This window comes from Bombina bombina, chromosome 6, assembly GCF_027579735.1.
Source record: "Bombina bombina isolate aBomBom1 chromosome 6, aBomBom1.pri, whole genome shotgun sequence".
In the NCBI taxonomy this organism is placed as follows: domain Eukaryota; kingdom Metazoa; phylum Chordata; class Amphibia; order Anura; family Bombinatoridae; genus Bombina; species Bombina bombina.
In genome coordinates, this window is record NC_069504.1 from 944,586,834 (window position 1) to 944,610,602 (window position 23,769).

General features: G+C 35.6%; 1 protein-coding gene across 1 annotated transcript in view; it reads right to left on the reverse strand.

Annotated features, from left to right (window-relative positions):
• GABRG2 (gamma-aminobutyric acid type A receptor subunit gamma2) overlaps window positions 1-23,769 on the reverse strand; it is a 286,835-nt gene that overhangs the window by 134,827 nt on the left and 128,239 nt on the right. Inside the window, exons 5-6 of the mRNA XM_053719588.1 lie at window positions 8,325-8,407; window positions 3,852-3,989 (exon numbers count right to left, since the gene is read on the reverse strand). Coding sequence (XP_053575563.1) covers window positions 3,852-3,989; window positions 8,325-8,407 — 221 coding nt within the window. The remainder of the gene's footprint in view (window positions 1-3,851; window positions 3,990-8,324; window positions 8,408-23,769) is intronic.

A 23,769-nucleotide genomic window follows, 5' to 3' on the forward strand; every position in this document is an offset into this window, starting at 1 on the left:
GGCAATTGGCATTATTATTAAAATGCAGAAAACAAAGCAGCTCCTCATATATATCCCTCTTCCTAATGTGGTGCTTGTGCCAGTAAAAACATATGCTGGGTTTTTTCACTATGCTCATTACCAAGGTCAGTGCCCAAAAATGTTTAATTTCTGTTATGTTATTGGAGTGCCAAGTGTTTTTTGTTTTGTTTGTTTTTTTAACGTGTTGAGAGTTTGGATTAATGGACAGATACTGACTGGCATATAAATGTATTAAAGTAGCTATATTCTCAAACATGTTGTAAGTCAGAAACGGGTTAAAATTATTTATTGGCTTACAAACTGAAATGCTTGATTTGATGACAGGTGTTGCCGTAAATGGGGGTATTTCCCCTGAGATTGTTGGACGCTGTGAAGGCCTCCTTCTAGATGGTAGTAGGCTTGGAGCACCACCACAAGAATTTTCACTTAGGGGCTCTATATCTGATCCTGTTAGAGTGTCACTGTCAGATTCACTCTCTTGATTGTACGTGAGGATGGTGTAAGCATTTTCAGCTGAATAGTTAGATGCCTTATTTTTTTTTACTCTTACCTAACACTAACTCTCTCCACACACCAATTTCCACTTCCACCCCCCAATTCCTTCTTCTCTCTACAATTGCCACTTCCACCCAAAAAACCCTACACACCACCCAAAAAATAAAACAGTACTGATCACTGTATAACAAGCTGCTGCCAGACATACACAGCACTGAAAGTTGTTTTTTTTTTTTTAACTTCTACCTAATACTAAATCCTTCAACCCATCAATTCCTACTTCATCCCCCAATTCTAATTTCATACCCCAATTCCCACTTCAATCTAAGAAAATGAACCCTACACACTGCCCAAACAATTTGTCTAAACTGCCCTGAAAGGGTTAATTTTAAGTATATTAACAATAAAAAAAAAAAAAGGAAAACAGATAGGTTTATCAGACAGAATACTCTGATCAGAGTGATCAGACAAAATGTGGTGATAAGTTAAAAGCTTGCAAATTAATACAACTTACAAAACAGGATAAAAATGTAATACAGAAACAAAAATCCCACTTTTAAAGTACTGAACAGTAGTATTGTACTATCAGAGTAAACATAGCAATAATTCTGTGATCAGCACTTAAAGGGTTATTTTTTATATTAAAACTGTATATAACTATTATATTTTTAGCCAAATATCAAGGAGTAGATCGTAACTTGAAATTGATTAATATGATTATATTCATGGGTAGAAATTTAATATTGAGAAAATGGATAGCAAAAAAAGCGCCTACCATGAGAGAATTTAAACAGGCCCTGCTAATTCACTGTATGTCTGAACATTACATCCCACATGGGCTGCATGATGATCAAGTCGAGCGATTTTTTAAACAGTGGAAAGTATTCATATTATCGTTACCAGTTGGTACACAAAATATCATAGTTAAACCATATGTTAAATCAGCTTTTTTTCAATTACAGATATTGGCAGGGACTTTTCCAAATACCTGGCTCCCAACTAACACAGGACCATAAGGCGCGAGAGGGGGGAGGGAAAATTTCCCTCCATTTTTTTTTTTTTTTTTTTTTTTTTTTTTTTTGTTTTCTCTTCTTCTTTTTCTTTTCTCTCTCCCTGTTCTTGTTTGTGTATTGTTTGAGGTACACTTAACCAAACCAACTGATTATTTCTGTGATTACTGTAAAATTGTTGAATAACAATATTGTAAAGTAAATTAAATATGGAGTTAATAATAGAAGGCAAATTAATGTTAAAAATTCCAATAGGGAGAACATAGATAATTTGGCCAGGACGTTATTGAAAGTTTTCTTTTTTTAGTTATATAGAGGCAGGTAGATATTGTATGCTTTGCTCCATATGGTTTGACGCCCTGCGTGGCGCATATACAGTAATATGTCCCTGTTTTTTCTTTTTTTCTTGTTCTGGCTGATTGTACTCTACTGATACTTATGTTGTTAAATTTACTCCCTGTTGGTACTCAATAAAATAAATATTTAAAAAAAAAAACTGTATATAACTATGGGATACTTTGGGACACTATGAAGCACTGATCTCTCTTCAGATCGTACTGAGGAAAGAGAGGAGCAGAGACAGTGCTGACAGCCAATTATTCCACTCATTGGCTGTCACACTCTATCAGTGACTCCTTGCCACTAAAATCTAAGTGATTGGATCCTGGGGACTACCTGAGTTGCCAGGCAAGTCCTACAGTTGGATCCAGTGCTGTTTTTCACACAGAGGGGGAGCAGGAGTACACAGAATTTAGAATGTTTCATGCTGTCCAAACTGTATTAAATCCCAGCATTTTCAGGATGGCATGGAACATTCTAATAGCAGGAAGGGGTTAAATAAAAATAAATAAATAATAATAATGAATTATAAATAAAATGCTACATAGAAAATTTGTGGTAAAACGCAAGTGCCTTTAGTGCTACTGCAGAAACATTTTTTACATCAAAAGTTATCACTTGCGTAAGACATCAGTTAAAAAATAAAATTATTATAATCTTCATTGCCATCTAAATATAGCAAACACGCGGATGCACAAATTTAAAACCAAACTGCTTAATGTAAATGTTGTAACATTTGGTGTAAGATGATCTGTTATAAAAATATTAATAGCCCTGTGGTGACAGCTTTAGCACATTTCTTTTATCCTCTAGTCAGATGTGAGATTATAATATTTTCACTGCAAAATGACCTTTGCGTTACACAAGCCTTTAGAATATGCACTCATTCCTCTACCCACATGCAGATTATGAATATTTTCTTCAGACTAATGATACTATAGAATTATTGTGAGGCATTGAAGCTTTGCTAATTCTGAATTCAAGTTAAAATAGAAGAGGTTTGCTAAAAATGTCACAATATAAACAGAAAATAGAAATTGAAATCTATATTTGTTCTCTGTTAATGCTTAGAGTAAATCGTGAACTTTCTCAGCTTTAGTAAAACTGTGTAACTTACCACTTTACACAGATGCTTCTGGGAAATAGTCATATTTCTGGTCCTATTTTTTGACTCAGTGGATTGTGGAATAACAATCTAAATGCAAAACTTTAAAGGGCCTTTCAGGTTAGATATACCATACACATACGAAGTTGCATTTAATTCAATTCAATCATATATTTGATAAAAAAATTGCATTTATATTTTCTAATAAAGTTTTATTCTAGTCAGTCAAATAATATGCAATGTGGAATGAAGGGCAATGGATTGAAAAGTAATATTACTTACCTAACTAGGTAGACACCATTATGAGAGAAAGCCCCCCTAGGCAATTGCTTGCATAACCTAATAAAAATTCCAAGTAAAGCTCCATATCATATTTTATGGAAGGGTTTTTAATTACTTTAATGCAGATATCCTCAAACTTGGAGGGCCAGGTTTGAGGATGTCTGCTTTAAAGGGACACTAAACCCAACATTTTTCTTTCATGATTCAAGTAGATAATGCAATTTTAAACAACATTCCAATTTACTTCTATTATCTAACTTGCTTCATTATTTAGCTATCCTTTGTTGAAGAAATAGCAATGCACATTTGTGAGCCAATCACAGGAGGCATCTATGTGCAGCAACCAATCAGCAGCTACTGAGCCTATCTAGATATGCTTTTCAGCTAAGTATATAAAGAGAATGAAGCAAATTAGATAATAGAAGTAAATTAGAAAGTTGTTTAAAATTGCATGCTCTTTCTAAATCATGAAAGAAAAAAAATTGGGTTTCATGTCCCTTTAATGCTTCTTCAAGTATACAATGAAGTGCTAAAACATTTAGCTTTCCCCCGCTCATGTCTTATCAGTTTAAACAATTTACATTCTATATAATTCCTACCTGATGTTGTCTTCACTTCATTGGTGTTATTTCTTAGCCCAACAAATGAGAACTGATAAAGTCTCCAAGATCTGATGTCTCCCACATCAACTGAACTGGTTTTCCACTGATAAATAATTTCTTCTTTAGGATATCCATCTTCAATGCAATAAAAACAAAGTTTCAGAGTCATTGGAGATTCTTCTATTTATTGTACAATAAACAGATTTTTTTTTTTTTCTGGATTCATAATCTACTCAGCTTTTACTATTGCTCCGTGTACCTCTTTTACAATACTTTTTACTGTGCAATAATTTTACAGTGATTTAATTTAAATACTTAGGGCAAGACTACTAGTGGTGCGCTAACCATTTTGCGCAAGCAATATCAGGTTTATTGCGGCTGTTTTCGAGCATCAGGAGCGCTAGTTTTACGAGTTGAAAGTAAATAAAATAGCATGAGCGCATTCGCTATTTATGCTAGAATGATTACCGCAAATTCAGAGCTCGGCTTAACTGTTACGCAAAACAAAAAAAGTGTCACAGAACACATCAAAAATACATTTAAAAGTACAGTTATCCTCATAAGAACACTATCTAATAAAAAAATATTAAAACAGATAATGTTATAATAGCTCAAAGATATGAGGTCTCGGGCAGGCAAAGGGCTTTAACATAGAGATACATACATACCGTGAAGTAGATAAAAAAAATAAAAAGCATATTTATGCACTCCCAAAGATGTGTATATAAACTTTTTGTAAGGTATGCTAAAAAACCCCACAAATTTTGTATTTGTATTTAAACATAATCAGGGAGACTGACCATCTCCCATTGGTTTAAGCACCCCACCCAAGCTCAGGTGTGCTCATGACAGTGTAATAGAGTTGTGAATATTAAGCCAGGGAGTCTCATTCTATTATGAAGAGTAAAAGCAGGAATGATTCAGCCCTCTGTGGCAAAAGGACTGTAGTGTTAGGACCAGTCTATATTGGGGCACCTTGTAAGTGGTGACTGGCTAAGCAAAATATGGCCATATTGTGTGACTAAGATCCCAATTTTATTTAAAAAGAATATGTGTCTCTTGATGTTATTTGCAGGCATTTTTTTGCAGCAGTCCAAAAAATATGTTGTGCTTTTGAAAATGGATGTGAGCCAATACCTTTTTGTTTGTGTAATTACTGGGTCATATTGGCAGTACTCCCAAAGATGTGTATATAAACTTTTTATAAGCTGTGCTAAAAACAAAAACAAATTTTGTATTTGTATTTAAACATAATCAGGGAGACTGACCATCTCCCATTGGTTTAAGCACCCCACCCAAACTCAGGTGTGCTCATGAGTGTAATAGAGTTATTAAAATTAAGCCAATGGATGTGTGCCAATACCTTTTTGTTTGTGTGTGTGTATATATATATATATAAGTGCATTCGGGCCGTGAAGTAGATACAAAAATTTAAAAGCATATTTACGCAATATTACTTTTTAAACAAAGTGCTATACTGTATATTTACTGTAAATATTTCACATTCCATTTTTTTGCACATAGCAGAATATGTTCTATGTATTTTTAAATTGATATCCATATATATATATATATATATATATATATATATATATATATATATATATATATAGGTATTTTTAAATCCACAAAGTAATAAGCGCTGAAATGGTCAAGGCAGTAGTGATCACTTTAAACCTTGAATCAAGTGATACACCACTAACGGAGAGCAATATTGCTCTATAAATTGCAGACACTACAACAATCACAGTAATGTATAATCACATTGATGATAAAGGATGACAAATATCAATTAATATAAAAGTACATATGATACAATGGTTAAAAGTGGCTCATAAGTGAAGCCAGTCATGGTATAAATTCACCATATGGAGTAGAATCCCAAAAAATGAAGTCCACTGATCACGGAAGTAGGTAAACTTGGAGTATATCAATCCACAATGTTCTCCTGAATGTGAAACTGATAATGCTGCTTGAATAAAAAGCAGGCTGTTGGCGCTCTACTACAAGAACGAAGTCTGCCAAAGACACAAGAACACAAGCGCAACTCCATTTCACAGGGGCTGAATGATTTAGTGAACATAAAAGTGCACATACATATGCACTTACAAAATATCAGCTAAAAATATTTATATATATATATATATATATATATATATAGCTATTTTAATAGAACATATTATGCTGTGTGAAGAACATTGGAATGTGAAAAATTCATATTTTCGTGTCGGCTTAGTGCACCTGAGAAAATGCAATCAGGTTTTGCATGAGTTAGGGGGTTGTTTATTTCACACTTTTCACGCACCATTGACTTCTAAGGGGGAATACGTTAATGTGGTCGCAATATACTAACCAGCTTTTTGCTCACATCGGGTTAGTGTGAGAGCAAATCATTTTTACTTTCAACTTGTGATACGCATGCTACCAGATGCGCAAAAAGCTTACTTCAAGTGCAGTTAACGCACGAGCGGGAGCGATAAATAGCACTCCAATTGTAATCTAGCAGATTTGTTTTTTATATTTGTATTAAATTTACAATCTACTGTGACTGTTCTCTCTTGCATGAGAGGGAAATCTTTACAAAATGTTGCTACCTGATGTGTGATGGTAAAAGTCGTGTTTTCTTCTTGATCATTTAAAATTAGTGAAAAGTACAGACATGCATATCAATCTGAGCTCTGGTGAAAAAAATAATAATCTGATTTTGCAATAATTTAAAAAAAAAAGATGAGTTTAACTTGACATGGCAGTAAACTTTCATTAAAGGCACACTAAGCACCTTGAGATTTTAATCTAAAATGTATAATTATGCATAGTAAAATAAGCTTATGAATTCAAAAATTATGTTTCCCCCTTTTCATGTAATTTAGTTCTAAAAAAAATAATTGGTGATTTTCGAATTCTAAGAACTTCTAAGACTTCTCAAGGCTAACCCTGCTAATTATCGTTCCCTATTTGGCTACTACTGCAAAACAATGCACTTTATGTTAGCCAATTAACCGTGACTCCTCCAGATAAAGAAAGTGGTGGGTGAAGTTTGGCTATTGAAAAATAACTGCAGTAAACAAGATGTTTGTTTTAAAATGTTTAGATTTGGCTGATACGTCACTCTATAGCACCACAAGAAAAATATATTATAATTACAAGGTGTTTATTGTCTCTCTGTAATATGGAGGAGCCAAACCAAGCTTGATTCTGCATCTGACAAGGCAACACTTTATATGGTGCATAAATAGCATTATTTTGTGGGTTTTATCTGTCAAAGCCATTTAGGGAAATATATGTAGCAGTCTTAGCCTTAATAATTCTGCATTGTGCTTTTCATTTCAGAGAATTATAATTCCAGAGATAAATTAAATGAAAAGTGGGCAATATAAATAATGAAATGATATTGCAAAGTTGTTTTAATATGCATAACCAAACATTTTATATAAAAATCATAAGGTGTCCCTTTAAATTAATTTTTCACTACCTAAAATAAAAAAAAAACAACAATTTCCCTTCTATTATGAAATGTATCTTTCTTTTTATGCCTTTTGTTAAAATTCCATTCCATGAGAGTATAGCATGTGCGTTGAGAAAAGAGACACTAAACCCAAATTTTTTCTTTCATGATTCAGATAGAGCATGCAGTTCTAACCAACTTTCTAATTTACTCCTATGATCAATTTTTCTTCGTTCTCTTGCTATCTTTATTTAAAAAAAGAAGGCATCTAAGCTAAGGAGCCAGACATTTTTTGGTTTGGAACACTGGACAGCACTTGTTTAATGGTGGGTGGATTTAGCCACCAATTAGCAAGCACAACCCAGGTTGTGAACCAAAAATGGGCCGGCTTCTAAACTTACATTCTTGCTTTTCAAATAAAGATAGCAAGAGAATGAAGAAAAATTGATCATAGGAGTAAATAGAAAGTTGCTTAAAATTACATGCTCTATCTGAATCATGAAGAAAAAAAATGGGTTCAGTGTCCTTTTAAGTTTCAGCAAATATATATTTGTTTTTCTGATTCAGATACTAATTAAAATATTTCTCGGAGGCATTTATAAGGATTAGAAAAGCTCTTATCAGAATACTTTGAATTAGTTTTATGTAAATCAAAATTTTAACATTCGATTCAGGAATAGTATTTCTAATCTGCAGCTATATTTTATAAATGTAATATATTAAAATTTAATTTTGATTCCAAAATAGTATTTCTAATCTACATTTTATAAATGTAATGTTTGAATTTTAAATGCTAATTCGAAATAATGCAAATCCATTTCGATTTTGAATGCTTAGAACAGATTGAATATAAACATTCGATCTATTATGAAGATTCAAAATAGAAACCAACATTCAAAATCAAAAGTTACATTTGAAAACCGGATCTAAAATTACATTTTTTAATTTTAAAGAATATTCGTTCTTATCAACTGTAGATAACAATTCTTTATTTGGAGACACACAATCTAAAATAACATACTTACAGCTTGAAAATTGAAGGGGGCAAGAATGTTCATCCATTGGAAAGTTATGAAGCTGCAATTGGCACTCAGCATCAATTGTAAGCCTACAAAGGAAGCATGTTTAAAATAAACACTAAAATAGTTGCAACTGACCGAATTTATGCATCATATTTTTAGCACATAAAGGGCACCAATTATTAAGCTGTCTATGCCCTACTGGTGCCAGTTCACATGATCCTGCAACTCTAGTTAAAAAGCTATGGTCTTAAGGTTGCAGATTAAAATCATCCAGAACAGATCTGACCTGGATGATTAACAAGCCCTGTTCTTGCACAATTGCTTGCTTGAGAGCAGGGGACACAGTTGAACAAGTATTTGTTAGTTCAAGTCCTGCCCGCTTACTGCCATGAAAGGTGGACAAGTTCCTGGCTGGGAACATTGTCCACCTACTATATGATATTGAGTATTTAACAACATTTGAAGACCTACTGGTGGTATTGAATTTTAATTAATTTTAATGTATTAAAGTTCTATAAGCACACTTAAAATATATCTGTACTAGTATTTTAAGATTGTTTTAAAGGGGAACAATCTTTTTTTTTTTTTTTTATAAGTAGCAAGATTAATACTTCTGTGGTTATAAAAAATTGTTTTTGTATTTTTTTTATTTCTAACTACAGAATGATAAATGGGCCCAAAAGGGTAAACATCAATAATAAGTTGATATACAGTACAGCAGTTTGGGTAAAGGGTTTTTATACCTGTATTGTGTAAAATATATATATATATATATATATATATATATATATACATATATACATATATACATATATATGTATATATATATATATATATATGTATATATATATATATATACAGTGTGTATATATATATATATATATATATATATATATATTTGACACAATACAGGTATAAAAACCCTTTACCCAAACTGCTTGGGACCAGAAAAGATTTGGATTTTGGAATTATATATTTGCATCTATAAAATGGGGCAGTTTGGAGAGGGGTTGGGACCAAGTGTAAACAAAAATATGCTATATAATTTAGGAAATAGTTTATATAATTTTATATATTGTTTAAAATGGGACGCAACTTAGTCAAACAGAGGAGGAAAGGGATTTGGGAGTAGTTATAGATAACAAGATAAAGATGGGTGCACAATGCAGAGCAGCAACTTCAAAGGCTAATAAAATACTAGCATGTATTAAAAGAGGCATTGATGCAAGGGAGGAAAGCATAATTCTGTCACTGTATTAATCCCTGGTAAGACCTCACCTTGAGTATGGAGTGCAGTTCTGGGGACTGATCGAAAAAAAAGATATTGCAGAACTAGAAAAAGTTCTGAGAAGGACCACAAAGCTAATAAGGGGGATAGAGAATTTAAGCTATAAAGATAGGCTAGCCAAACTGGATCTGTTTTCTTTAGAAAAAAGGCGCTTGAGAGGTGACATGATTACTTTATATAAATATATTCAAGGCCCATAAACAGAGATGGCAGAAGCTCTGATTATTCAAAGAAAATAGTTTTTTGACAAGAGGTCACAATTTAAGGTTGGTGGAAAGGAGATTTAATCTCCTGCAACAGAAACGTTTTTTCACTGTAAGAGCAATAAAATTGTGGAACTCATTACCAAAGGAGGTAGTGAATGCCAATACCCTGGATACATTTAAAATGGTTTAGATACATTAAATGGGTCACCTTTTAGTGGGATTAATTTAATCTCCACTGTTATGTTACTATGTACACAAAGAACCATCAGAAAGATAGTACAGTACTATAATCAGAATGGTACTAATTGTTGTTTAAAATAAATATAGGGTAGCAGTTGCATTTTAGAACACAAAAGGCAAACCAAAGTCAGTGAGAGAAGATTGTAACTTACTGGTGCTAAAGAAAAATTATAAAATTATATATTTTTAATATTTTTATTAAAAAATGTTAATGAAAAAGTCTGAAATTTTGAATAATTCTGGATTTTGGAATCCTAGATTTGGGGATTTATACTTTTTACCAAATTATCTTACAGTGTCTTGTATTAGGCAACATATAACTCAAGTATAAGATCAATACACTATAAAAAAAAATGGGAACTTAACAAAACATAAAAAGATACATGTTTCATTTCTTCTTAATAACAGCTAACTAAAAAAAGTGTATAACCATTTTGCCCTGTATGATTACAATAATCTTGTTGCTCATCAAACAATTAAACACAATAAAATAGTATTTAATTACATTTTAAACAAATCTAAAATATTTGCTAAAAAAATAACACACTGTACTTTGATATTACCATCAAATTTATATAAAATTGAAAACATTGGGGCTGCTAAAATCAAGAGAAACAAAAATAAGACACATTAAAACCAATAACTGTATCAAAATCTAAAACATCAATTTCACAAGTACCTAAATTATTTTTAACAACAGCAAACCATACAATACAAAAAATATTTGAGATTATAAACACATGACACACTTTTAAAAATACTATTACTTGTATTTTTCTCAAATATATTATTTAGTATATTGATCATCATTTATTTTACATACCAGATGATACAGCATTAAAAGATAATACTAAAATAAATTAAGTGAAAGAAGGTTAAAGGGATAAAATAAATTTGACTCTTCTAGTTGTGAGTTCCAACAATAATGCTTTTATCCTGAAGAAAGAAAACCAAGTAATCTCTGTTTATTGTTTTGAATCATGTGTTGGTGGTTTATAGTACCAAGTTGATGATCATTAAAAAAATTATCATCTATAATTTGTAACATTGGAAAAATTATGAAATCTATGTTTAGTAGTCAATTATTTATGCTTCATTAAGAACATAACTGTTTTTAGGAAACATCAGTTTGCATATGTAACATAACACCACATAGAAAACCTGGGATATTAACAATATTTATTAGTAAACAGAATGAAGTTTATTTGTCACAGGATTAAATAGGCTATGGGCCCGGTGATCTAAAGCTCTCTGGTCTGGCAAAATTATTAAAGAATGCTCACCAGTACTTCTGTTTTCCTGGTGGAATGATCTAAAGAACTGGTTTTCAAACCTGTCCTCAGACCTTCCTAGCAGGCCATATTTTGTGGACATCTGAGCTAGAGCACAGGTGAAACAATCAGCTGATTAGTAAACATGGTTATTTTAGCTGCTCTCATTCAAGGTTATCCAGAAAACCTGGACTGTTGGGGAGGCCTAAGGACAGGTTTGAAAACCAGAGATCTTAAATTAACACAATTGTTCACCAAAAATAGTTTTTTATAAAAAATGTAAATTACACAAAAATAAATGGTATTAAATATGCACAGGGTAAATCATAATTTAAGTACACTAAATGTGCAAGAAAAAGCAAGACATTAGTACAAAATACAAAGTATAATTGTTGATTTTTCATAAAATTGGTTGAACATAAGTGTTCCATGGGCTTATATGATTGCCTCTCTAATCTCAGCATAATTCTGTAAAGATTTTCACACTACAGATCTCACAGGTTTTTTTTCTACCAAACTTAAAGATGTAGAGCTTTATCAAAACACTCAAAATACTTATAACCCTTATAGAAAAGCACATGCATATGAAAATATAGGTGATTGGAAGATGCTATATGCAGAATGAGGTGTAATGTGATTTTTATTAGCTGCAGGATTTAATTTTTAAAGTGCACACCTGCTTGCTGCTAACTTCACTCCACTGTGCACAGTTTGCCTTCCTGCAAGTCCATTACTTTCAATAGGAGACATCTCGCCACTTGCAGGGACTGTCTCTTTTTTACAATAATTCCACCAGGGCAGCCCCTGTGAGGGTCAACGAAAAAAATCACGTCTGAAATTGTGAGGTTTAGATCATCGGGGCCCTATGTCTGAAAAGGTAGTATGTTGTTAAATAACATAATCTGGCTATCTTGAAGGCAGTATATATATGTCCTGAGCAATGTATATGTGTAATTAAAGAGACATTATACACTAGATTTTTCTTTGCATAAATGTTTTGTAGACATTTATATAGCCTATACAGGGTTTTTAAAAAAAAAATAATGTATAGATTTGCTTATTTTTAAATAACATTGCACTTATTTTCAGACTCCTAACCAAGCCCCAAAGTTTTAGAAGTATACTGCCGTATACCTACGCCAGCTTGCTCCTGTTTGTGTAAAGGGTCTTTTCATATGCAGAGGAAGGGAGAAGGGGGAGTTTCTGCTCTTTTTTTGTTTACCCAGCCTCTTTCAGTGGGTGTCCCAGAATACCTCATCAACAGAGCTAAACTGGGAGCTTCTAAATAAGTTTTTAAATAGTTTTATACTGGATTTTTATATCAATATCTGTGCATATTCTTCCTTATAGTAGTGTCTATTACATGCAGTTATATGAAAATTGGTGTATACTGTCCCTTTAACAACAATATGCTTATATTCTGTATATTGGATTAAAAATTATATAACTACCTACAAAAAGTATTGATATACTTGACTTCTATTGTCAAAGCTAACGTTTAAATACCTGAGCTTTATATGGGAATTATTTGCTATATATGTAGTTTGCTAAGGGGGTATAGGTCTAATATTTTTATGAAGGATAAAATGTTAAATATGTCTAATCTCTATATCTAATAGCTATATGACTATATAACTACTGTATGTATGTCCACTGTGTGCTTATATTAATTGGATTCCTGTCACTACATTATTGCCCTATGCTTTTGATATCCAAGTCAGGAAATACTACAAAAGTAAATGAGTGAATGAGAGGTTTAAATAAAAAGAGAGAGATAGGGACGGAATATATTATAGGGAATGGTAAACTAAGAAATAGAGAACATATAAAGGTGAGAATTAAAAACAAAAGATAATTGTTTCTGTCTTTGTCAGCAATTCCCAATTTAGGACCAGAATACGAGTGGCCTACTAACTGTAGTATGTGGGTGATATGGGGTATTTCTCATTTTGGGTGCCACAGAAATTATGCGCATATTACGAGTTGAAAGTAAACTCATTAGCTTGAGCGCAATCTAATTTAACGGGTGTCAGGTTAGCGCGACTTCAGAGCTCTGGTTAACTGTTACGCAAGACAGAAAAGTGGCACAAAACATATCAAAAATACATTTACCAGTACAATTACACTCTAATTAACACTGTCTGATAAAAATATTTGTAAAAAATTGCATTAAAAAGTTATAAGGGCTCACATTTATGCAAAATTCCTATTTAATATAGTTTTTTTACTGTTAGGTACTGTAAATGTTTCACATTCCAATGTTCTTCACATAGTGGAATCTATATCTATATATATCAATAACTATATATAATTTTATATATATATATATATATATATATATATATATTTTTTTTTTTTGTGTATGTATATGCATAGATATATATTTTACCACACTTGAATAAACGCAATTGCGTTAGCGCGCAATTATGGGTGTTTTTTGCAGTTTGCATGCTCTATTGAAGTCTATGGGAGAATATGCTAACACAAATGTGATATTCGAAGCTTAACTTTTTGTGCACATCAGGTTTTAACTCGCAACCTAACTTTTTAATTTCAACTTGAAATTTGAATGCAACGTGACTCAAGCAAAAAGCCTCTGTCTAGCGAACTTAGGCCTAGATTTGGAGTTTGGCGGTAGCCGTCAAAACCAGCGTTAGAGGCTCCTAATGCTGGTTTTGGCCGCCCGCTGGTATTTGGAGTCAGTGATTAAAGGGTCTAACGCTCACTTTTCAGCCGCGACTTTTCCATACCGCAGATCCCCCTACGCCATTTGCGTATCCTATCTTTTCAATGGGATCTTTCTAACGCCGGTATTTAGAGTCGTTTCTGAAGTGAGCGTTAGAGCTCTAACGACAAAATTCCAGCCGCCTGAAAATAGCAGGAGTTAAGAGCTTTCTGGCTAACGCCGGTTCATAAAGCTCTTAACTACTGTACTCTAAAGTACACTAACACCCATAAACTACCTATGTACCCCTAAACCGAGCTCCCCCCACATCGCCGCCACTCGATTAAAATTTTTAACCCCTAATCTGCCGACCGCCACCTACATTATACTTATGTACCCCTAATCTGCTGCCCCTAACCCCGCCGACCCCTGTATTACATTTATTAACCCCTAACCTGCCCCCCACAACGTCGCCGCCAGCTACTTAAAATAATTAACCCCTAATCTTCCGACCGCAAAGCGCCGCCACCTACATTATCCCTATGTACCCCTAATCTGCTACCCCTAACACCGCCGACCCCTATATTATATTTATTAACCCCTAATCTGCCCCCCTCAACGTCGCCGACACCTGCCTACACTTATTAACCCCTAATCTGCCGAGCGGACCTGAGCGCTACTATAATAAAGTTATTAACCCCTAATCCGCCTCACTAACCCTATCATAAATAGTATTAACCCCTAATCTGCCCTCCCTAACATCGCCGACACCTACCTTCAATTATTAACCCCTAATCTGACGACCGGAGCTCACCGCTATTCTAATAAATTGATTAACCCCTAAAGCTAAGTCTAACCCTAACACTAACACCCCCCTAAGTTAAATATAATTTACATCTAACGAAATTAATTAACTCTTATTAAATAAATTATTCCTATTTAAAGCTAAATACTTACCTGTAAAATAAATCCTAATATAGCTACAATATAAATTATAATTATATTATAGCTATTTTAGGATTAATATTTATTTTACAGGCAACTTTGTAATTATTTTAACCAGGTACAATAGCTATTAAATAGTTAAGAACTATTTAATAGCTACCTAGTTAAAATAATAAAAAATTTACCTGTAAAATAAATCCTAACCTAGGATATAATTAAACCTAACACTACCCTATCAATAAAATAATTAAATAAACTACCTACAATTACCTACAATTAACCTAACACTACACTATCAATAAATTAATTAAACACAATTGCTAAAAAAAAATACAATTAAATAAACTAGCTAAAGTACAAAAAATAAAAAAGAACTAAGTTACAAAAAATAAAAAAATATTTACAAACATAAGAAACATATTACAACAATTTTAAACTAATTACACCTACTCTAAGCCCCCTAATAAAATAACAAATTGGAACAGCCAATAGAATGCGAGCTCAATCTGATTGGCTGATTGGATCAGCCAATCGGATTGAACTTGATTCTGATTGTCTGATTCCATCAGCCAATCAGAAAATTCCTACCTTAATTCCGATTGGCTGATAGAATCCTATCAGCCAATCGGAATTCGAGGGACGCCATCTTGGATGACGTCCCTTAAAGGAACCGTCATTCGTCGGGAGACAACGGAAGAAGAGGATGGATCCGCGTCGCCTGCTTCAAGATGGACCCGCTCCGCACCGGATGGAAGAAGATCGAAGATGCCGCTTGGAGAAGATGTTTGCCGGTCCGGATGTCCTCTTCTTGCCGGATAGGAGGAAGACTTTGGAGCCTCTTCTGGACCTCTTCAGCACCGGATGATGGATCGCCAACCTGGATGAAGATGTTGGAGCCAGGATGGATCGGTGAACCTGGTATGGTGAAGACAAGGTAGGAAGATCTTCAGGGGCTTAGTGTTAGGTTTATTTAAGGGGGTTTGGGTTAGATTAGGGGTATGTGGGTGGTGGGTTGTAATGTTGGGGGGGGGTATTGTATTTATTCTTTTACAGGCAAAAGAGCTGAAATTCTTGGGGCATGCCCCGCAAAGGGCCCTGTTCAGGGCTGGTAAGGTAAAAGAGCTTGTAACTTTTTTAATTTAGAATAGGGTAGGGAATTTTTTATTTTGGGGGGCTTTGTTATTTTATTAGGGGGCTTAGAGTAGGTGTAATTAGTTTAAAATTGTTGTAATATTTTTCTTATGTTTGTAAATATTTTTTTATTTTTTGTAACTTAGTTCTTTTTTTTTTTGTACTTTAGCTAGTTTATTTAATTGTATTTATTTGTAGCAATTGTGTTTAATTAATTTATTGATAGTGTAGTGTTAGGTTTAATTATATCTTAGGTTAGGATTTATTTTACAGGTAAATTTGTTATTATTTTAACTAGGTAACTATTAAATAGTTCTTAACTATTTAATAGCTATTGTACCTAGTTAAAATAATTACAAAGTTGCCTGTAAAATAAATATTAATCCTAAAATAGCTACAATGTAATTATAATTTATATTGTAGCTATATTAGGATTTATTTTACAGGTAAGTATTTAGCTTTAAATAGGAATCATTTATTTAATAAGAGTTAATTAATTTCGTTAGATGTAAATTATATTTAAGTTAGTGTTAGGGTTAGACTTAGCGTTAGGGGTTAATACATTTATTAGAATAGCGGTGAGCTCCACTCGGAAGATTAGGGGTTAATAATTGAAGGTAGGTGTCGGCGATGTTAGGGAGGGCAGATTAGGGGTTAATACTATTTATGATAGGGTTAGTGAGGCGGATTAGGGGTTAATAACTTTATTATAGTAGCGCTCAGGTCCGCTCGGCAGATTAGGGGTTAATAAGTGTAGGCAGGTGTCGGCGACGTTGAGGGGGGCAGATTAGGGGTTAATAAATATAATATAGGGGTCGGCGATGTTAGGGCAGCAGATTAGGGGTACATAGGGATAACGTAGGTTGCGGCGGTTTACGGAGCGGCAGATTAGGGGTTAAAAAAAATATGCAGGTGTCAGCGATAGCGGGGGCGGCAGATTAGGGGTTAATAAGTGTAAGGCTAGGGGTGTTTAGACTCGGGGTACATGTTAGAGTGTTAGGTGCAGACGTAGGAAGTGTTTCCCCATAGGAAACAATGGGGCTGCGTTAGGAGCTGAACGCTGCTTTTTTGCAGGTGTTAGGTTTTTTTTCAGCTCAAACAGCCCCATTGTTTCCTATGGGGGAATCGTGCACGAGCACGTTTTTGAGGCTGGCCGCGTCCGTAAGCACCGCTGGTATCGAGAGTTGCATTTGCGGTAAAAATGCTCTACGCTCCTTTTTTGGAGCCTAACGCAGCATTTGTTTGAACTCTCGATACCAGAGTTAATTTTATGGTGCGGCCAGAAAAAAGCCAGCGGAGCGTTAACAGCCCTTTTACCGCCAAACTCCAAATCTAGGCCTTAATTTGTGAGCGGGAGCACAAAATAGCTTTCCACTCATAATCGAATACTTATAGGATCTGAAACCACTGTACATAGTTTATTAAACACTCTATTCATTGCAAATTACAAATATGCAAACTTTATTTGTTTTGTGATTGCCTTTTGGGTTCAATGCTAACACAAACTGGTTTGGTTAAAATAATTGGGATTCTATTGTGTATGGTCTGGAGACAAATGCACCTTTAAGTTCTGCAACATCATATAAATATTATGTTACCAACTTAAAATTCATTTTGATTCTAGTCAACATTTTTGCTGGAATTCACTAAACCTAATAAAAGCATTCTGCATAGTTAATTGATTTTTTTTATATAGACTGCACTTCTGAATTAAGCCACATAAAACGATAAAAAAGAAATGTAAGTTTATACCGCTGCATAATAGATACTGCTCATTATAGTTCAATTATCCAAATATAGAACAATTCTCATTACTTTAGTACAATAGCCTGGTTATTTAGTATTAATCTTAAAGGTACGCAAAACTACTAATATTGCTGTTTTACTTATTTGATATTACAATTACTCCATAAGACATAAGACATGAACAAATTAATCTTAAAGGGACAGTCAAAATTAAATGTTAAATGCATTTAATTTTAAACAACTTTCCAATTTACTTTTATTATCAATTTTGCATAATTCTCTTGATATCCTTTGTTAAAGAGTAATCCTATGTGAGCTCAGGAGCATGCCTGTTTCTTTAGCCATCTGGCAGCAGTGTTTGTAACAATGTTTATAACAATTAATTTAAATTGCTGGAATTCACTAAACCTAATAAAAACATTCTGCATGGTTAATTGATTTTTTTTATAAAGACTGCACCTCTGAATTAAGCCACATAAAACAATAAAAAATAAATGTAAGTTTATACCGTTGCATAATAGATGTTGCTCATGAACGTTCAATTATCCAAAAATAGAACAATTCTCATTACTTTAGTACAATAGCATGGTTATTTAGTATTAATCTTAAAGGTACTCAAAACGACTAATATTGCTGTTTTACTTATTTGATATTACAAATACTCCATAAGACATGAACAAATTAATCTTAAAGGGACATTCAAATTAAATGTTAAATTGATCTAATTTTAAACAACTTTCCAATTTACTTCTATTATCAATTTTGCTTATTTCTCTTGATATCCTTTGTTAAAGAGTAATCCTATGTGAGCTCAGGTGCATGCCTATTTCTTTAGCCATTTGGCAGCAGTGTTTGGAACAATGTTTATAGTTATGTTATACATAGTTGCAAACGCTGCTGCCATAGAGTGCATGTTTAAAGGATTAGTCAGATTAAAAACAATTTTTTTTAAAGCAAACGATCCAATATTGTAACTTAATGTGATTGTACTTACAATTTTATCCAAACGAAGCTCTGATCCTGTATTAAAACTTTATTCTATTTGTAACTATCACGTCACATTTTCCAGCCCCCTACAAAGGGCGGTCTTGAATGCTCCTCTGCACGCATAAATTATCTGCCGTAATTAACATATTTCACCACCGCTGTCTGCTCCGGTTCATGAATGACTGCGGTCACATGACCACTAGACCTCTGACGTCTGTGAATTCCAAAAAAGAAAGTGCATGCTTTAACTTTGCTCACTTCAGAGCGCATGCGTTAGGCTTCATCCCTGTACCCGGAACTGCAGGGAAGAGAGAACACAGGTGACCCACCGTGATTAGCTAATGCAAATTAGCCTCACGGTGGGTTTGGAAATTGACATATTTTTGGACCGCAATAGCTGCTGAACGGCAAAGAAAGCACAGCACAAAGTATTTAGAAAAATGTATCATTTGATTAAAAGTGTATAATTGCGAACAGAACATTTCTGACCTTACCATCCCTTTAACTTTGCAATAAACATTATTACAAACAGTGCTGCCAGATGTGTAAAGACATTTGCACACTATTGAGCTTTCCTAGGATTACTCTTTTAAAAAGTATTTCAAGGGAACTAAGCAAAATTCATAATAGAAGTAAATTGGAAAGTTGTTTACAATTTTATGATCTAGCCAATCCATTTAAGTTCACGCTTGATTTTACTGTCCCTTTAAATAACTAATAATTGCTGGTCATTAACTAAATAACCACATGAATTTAAAAAAAAAGATCAATTTTTGTACTTAGTTTCATAAAACATAAAGACATTTTTCGCTAAGCATAAGTCTTGTTTTCCTTTACAAATGTAGGTTTTAAAATGAATGCATAAATACATGATATTTTCTGATTTAGGATTAAAGAACTGTCCATCACTATTTTTCACACTCCTCATTTATATTTAAAAATTGATCATTTTTAAATGGTATGCGGAAATAATACCAATTAAAATTATAATAATAATAACAATAATAGTAGTAGTGGTAATAATAAAAAATAAAATATATATATATACTGTATATTACAAACAAAAATACAGAAAGGAATTACAGAAATATCTCTACTTTACTTGAGTCTTAAAATACAGAAAAATTATAACAGACAAACTGTACAACTTTAGAAAAAAATGCATTCAATATAGTTTGACCACAATTTTATTTCTCATTTCGATTTTGGTGATGATTTATTTGGATATTAAAATTTTTCAAATCCTTCCAAACTTTTTTAAATTTTCAATATGTCTTTATAGTCAGAGGGGGGGGGGGGGGTTATACTTAACACAATTTTCTATTTGGGCAAAGTGAATTTATTTAGGGCTTGATTACAAGTGGAGCGCTAATTTATTGTGCTCCTGTAAATGGGCAAATTTGCCCGTTTACAGACGCTCGATAAATAATCAGCCATTACAAGTGGCTGGTTATTGTTCGCGCAAACTTGCGACAGCAAATAGAGCTCCAAAAATTAACCAGTTATTAGATATCTGGTTAATTTTCAAAATGTGCTCCAATTGCCCCCAAAATAAAGTGTGTTGTAGTTTTTAATAATAAAAAAAATAATATTGTAGCATTTGTGAGGGGATAAAGTGAGCGGGTGTTAGAAAAAAAAAAACAGCACTAAAAAGTGCCTTTACATTGCTGATCAGGGACGTGCAGTCATAGGAGACAGGGCCTCCCCTGCAATATTGGGGCAAAGTTTAGTTCCATTTTAATTAAAAAAAAAAAATATTCACAATTTTTTCCCTCTCCATGTAACGGCTATGGAGAGGCAGGAACAGGCACTACATGGGTCATAGGAAATAGCACTACATGGGTCATAGGAAAAGCTGTGTGCTGTCAAAATATTAGCACACACAATTGAGACCAATAGGAGGCATCTCTCTTGATGACTCCTAGCAAGGTAGCCAACCAGAGAGGGTTATGTTCTCCTGGTGATTGACAGTACCAGGAGAACATGACCAGCATTGATTGGCTTCCTGTGCACGCACAAGGGAGCAGAATAGACAGCATGGTACTGGTGGGAAGGAGAGACTGCTGCCTCCCGTGACCTGTCATCGATCCATCTTGAGCCCGGATTCAAGTAATTGGACATCAACTTCAAGGGATCAGCTGCTGCCCTGCCCTACTACTGTACCGGTAAGTAATTGAGACGGACCGTGACAGCCCAGCCCAGAGGACACCTAATTTGCAGAAGGCAGTTTTTTTTTGTAAAAAAAAAAAAAAACCGAGGGGGAGGTGGCGGCAGGGGCGGGGCTATGGCAGCGGGGGGGGTGCACGATCAAGTGTGTTGTAAGTACACCCTGACAGTGTAACACTGTGGAGACAAGGCGCTAGGGAGAAGCTGAACCATCTGCCGATACTAGGCAACAGGTGCAGTGTGAGCCCTGGGGCTGATTGGGTTTACAGAGGGGGCATGGAGGCTGATTGGGGTTACGAGGGGGACTCTGGGGCTTATGGGGTTACAGGGTGGGGGTGCTGAGGCTGATTGGAATTACAGGGAGTGCTGAGGCTAATTGGGGTTACAGATGGTGCTGAGGCTGATGGGGGTTACAGAGGGGGTGCTGAGGCTGATTGGTGTTACAGGTTGGACCCTGGGGCTAATGGGGTTTACGCAGGGTGGTGGTGCTGAGGCTGATTGGGGTTACAGGGTGGACCCTGGGGCTAATGGGGTTTACACAGGGTGGGGGTGCTGAGGCTGATTGGGGTTACAGGGTGGACCCTGGGGCTAATGGGGTTTACAGGGTGGGGGTGCTGAGGCTGATGGGGGTTACAGGGGGGCCCTGGGGCTGATGGGATTTACAGGGGGTGATGAGGCTGATTGGGGATACAGGGGGGTCCCTGGTTTGATGGGGTTTAGAGGGGGAGCTGAGACTGATTGGGGTTACAGGGGGCGCCGAAGCTGATTGGGGTCACAGGGGGGGGGGCTGGGGCTGATGGTGGTTACAGGGGGGGGTGATGATGCTGATTTGGGTTGCAGGGGGCCTGGGCCTGATGGGGTTTACCGGGGGGGTGCCGGAGCTGATTGGGGTTACAGGGGGGGCCTGGGGCTGATTGGGTTTACAGGGGGGCACTGGGGCTGATTGGGGTTTTCCCGGGGGGGGGGGTGCTGGAGCTGATTGGGGTTACAGGGGGGTCCTGGGGCTGATTGAGTTTACAGGGGGGCACTGGGGCTGATTGGGGTTGCAAGGGGTGCTGAGGCTGATTGGTGTTACAGGGGGGCCCTGGGGCTGATAGTGGTTACAGGAGGGTGAGTTGGCTGATTTGAGTTGCAGGGGGGCCTGGGCCTGATGGAGTTTACCGGGGGGGGGGGGGTGCTGGAGCTGATTGGGGTTACAGGGGGGCCCTGGGGCTGATTGGGTTTACAGGGGGGAACTGGGGCTGATTGGGGTTGCAAGGGGTGCTGAGGCTGATTGGTGTTACAGGGGGGCCCTGGGGCTGATAGTGGTTACAGGAGGGTGATGAGGCTGATTTGGTTTATAGGGGGTTCCAGGGGTTCCAGGGACTGATGGTGGTTACAGGGGGGGGGGTCAGGGATTGACGTTGGTTACAGGGGGGTACTGAGGCTGATTAGGGTAACCACCATCAAACTCAGGTCCCCCCCTGTAACCCCAATCAGCCTAAGCACCCCCCTGTAATGTAACCCCCATCAGCCTCAGCGCCCCCTTGTAACCCCCATCAGCCTCAGCACCCCCCCTGTAAACCCCATCAGCCTCAGGGCCCCCCTGTAAACCCCATTAGCTCCAGGGTCCCCCTTGTAACTCCAATCAGCCTCAGCACCCCCATGTAACACCCATCAGTCCTGTAATTAGTATGTAGGATAGCCTTGTGCTTATCACAGGCATTATTAGTATGTAGGATAGCCTTGTCCTTATCCAAGGTATTTATTAGTATGTAGGATAGTCTTATGCTTATCCCAGGCATTAATTAGAGTTTATTATTTATTTAATTTATTATTAATAGTAGATATTTTTTTATTTTGGTATCCTTTGTTGAGTTGAAAAGCATACCTATGTAGGCTCATGAGAAGCAATGCATTACTGGGAGCTAGCTTTTGATTGGTAGCTTTTTTTTAGGTGAACATGGAGAGGGGCCACAGAAGTAGCCCGCACAGGGTGCCAGAACACCTAAGGCCGGCACTGGCCACATTACAGCAATAAGAGGTATTGGATTGGAGTTGGACATAAGGTGCTGCTGTCATCTACATCCCTTTTGCCTAACAAGAAGATGTGTGTGATATTGCATGTCACTAACCACTTGACAATAAATAACGTTATTTATAATCTGGCTACATAACTTAGCATTCTGTAACAGATGACAGCAGCACCTAATGTCTGACTCCAATCTAATACCTCTTATTCTTGTCATATGGCACAGTGGCAGACATGTTTAACTTAACTATTGTAGATATTAGCTAACCAGTACTCGTCGATATTCAATCCCTAACGACATTTAGCAAGTCTGACTGACAAGAACTCTGAAGCACATTGTACCAGCTTTCACGTCACCCCACTGCCGAGGGCAGGAGGGGGCTTACAGGAGAGCAGGAGAGGGAAGTAGGGAGCCCACATAAGAATGCTTGGGAAGCCATTGTCTAATAACAGCAGTCAGAGTTGCCGGAAGAATATAAAGTATAGAAAACTGCAAAACTATCTTTACAATATGTTGGAGAGACCCAGGGGCTGGGCTTTCGTCTATCATGTCTTCATGTGGGTAAAAAAAAAATAATCTTGCTCTTTAGACTAATGGAATAACTAATGTGATATTACCCATATTATATTGTGCATGATGAGCTGACAGCTGTGTATTGTATGACTTTACAGTACTGATAACATAACTCCCAAGGTTACTTATAATGACAATAAATTTCATAATAATTTGGTTCAGCTGCATTTTATACAATATATTGTGGCTGTGTTGATTTTTTTGCAAAGTGAAATGTG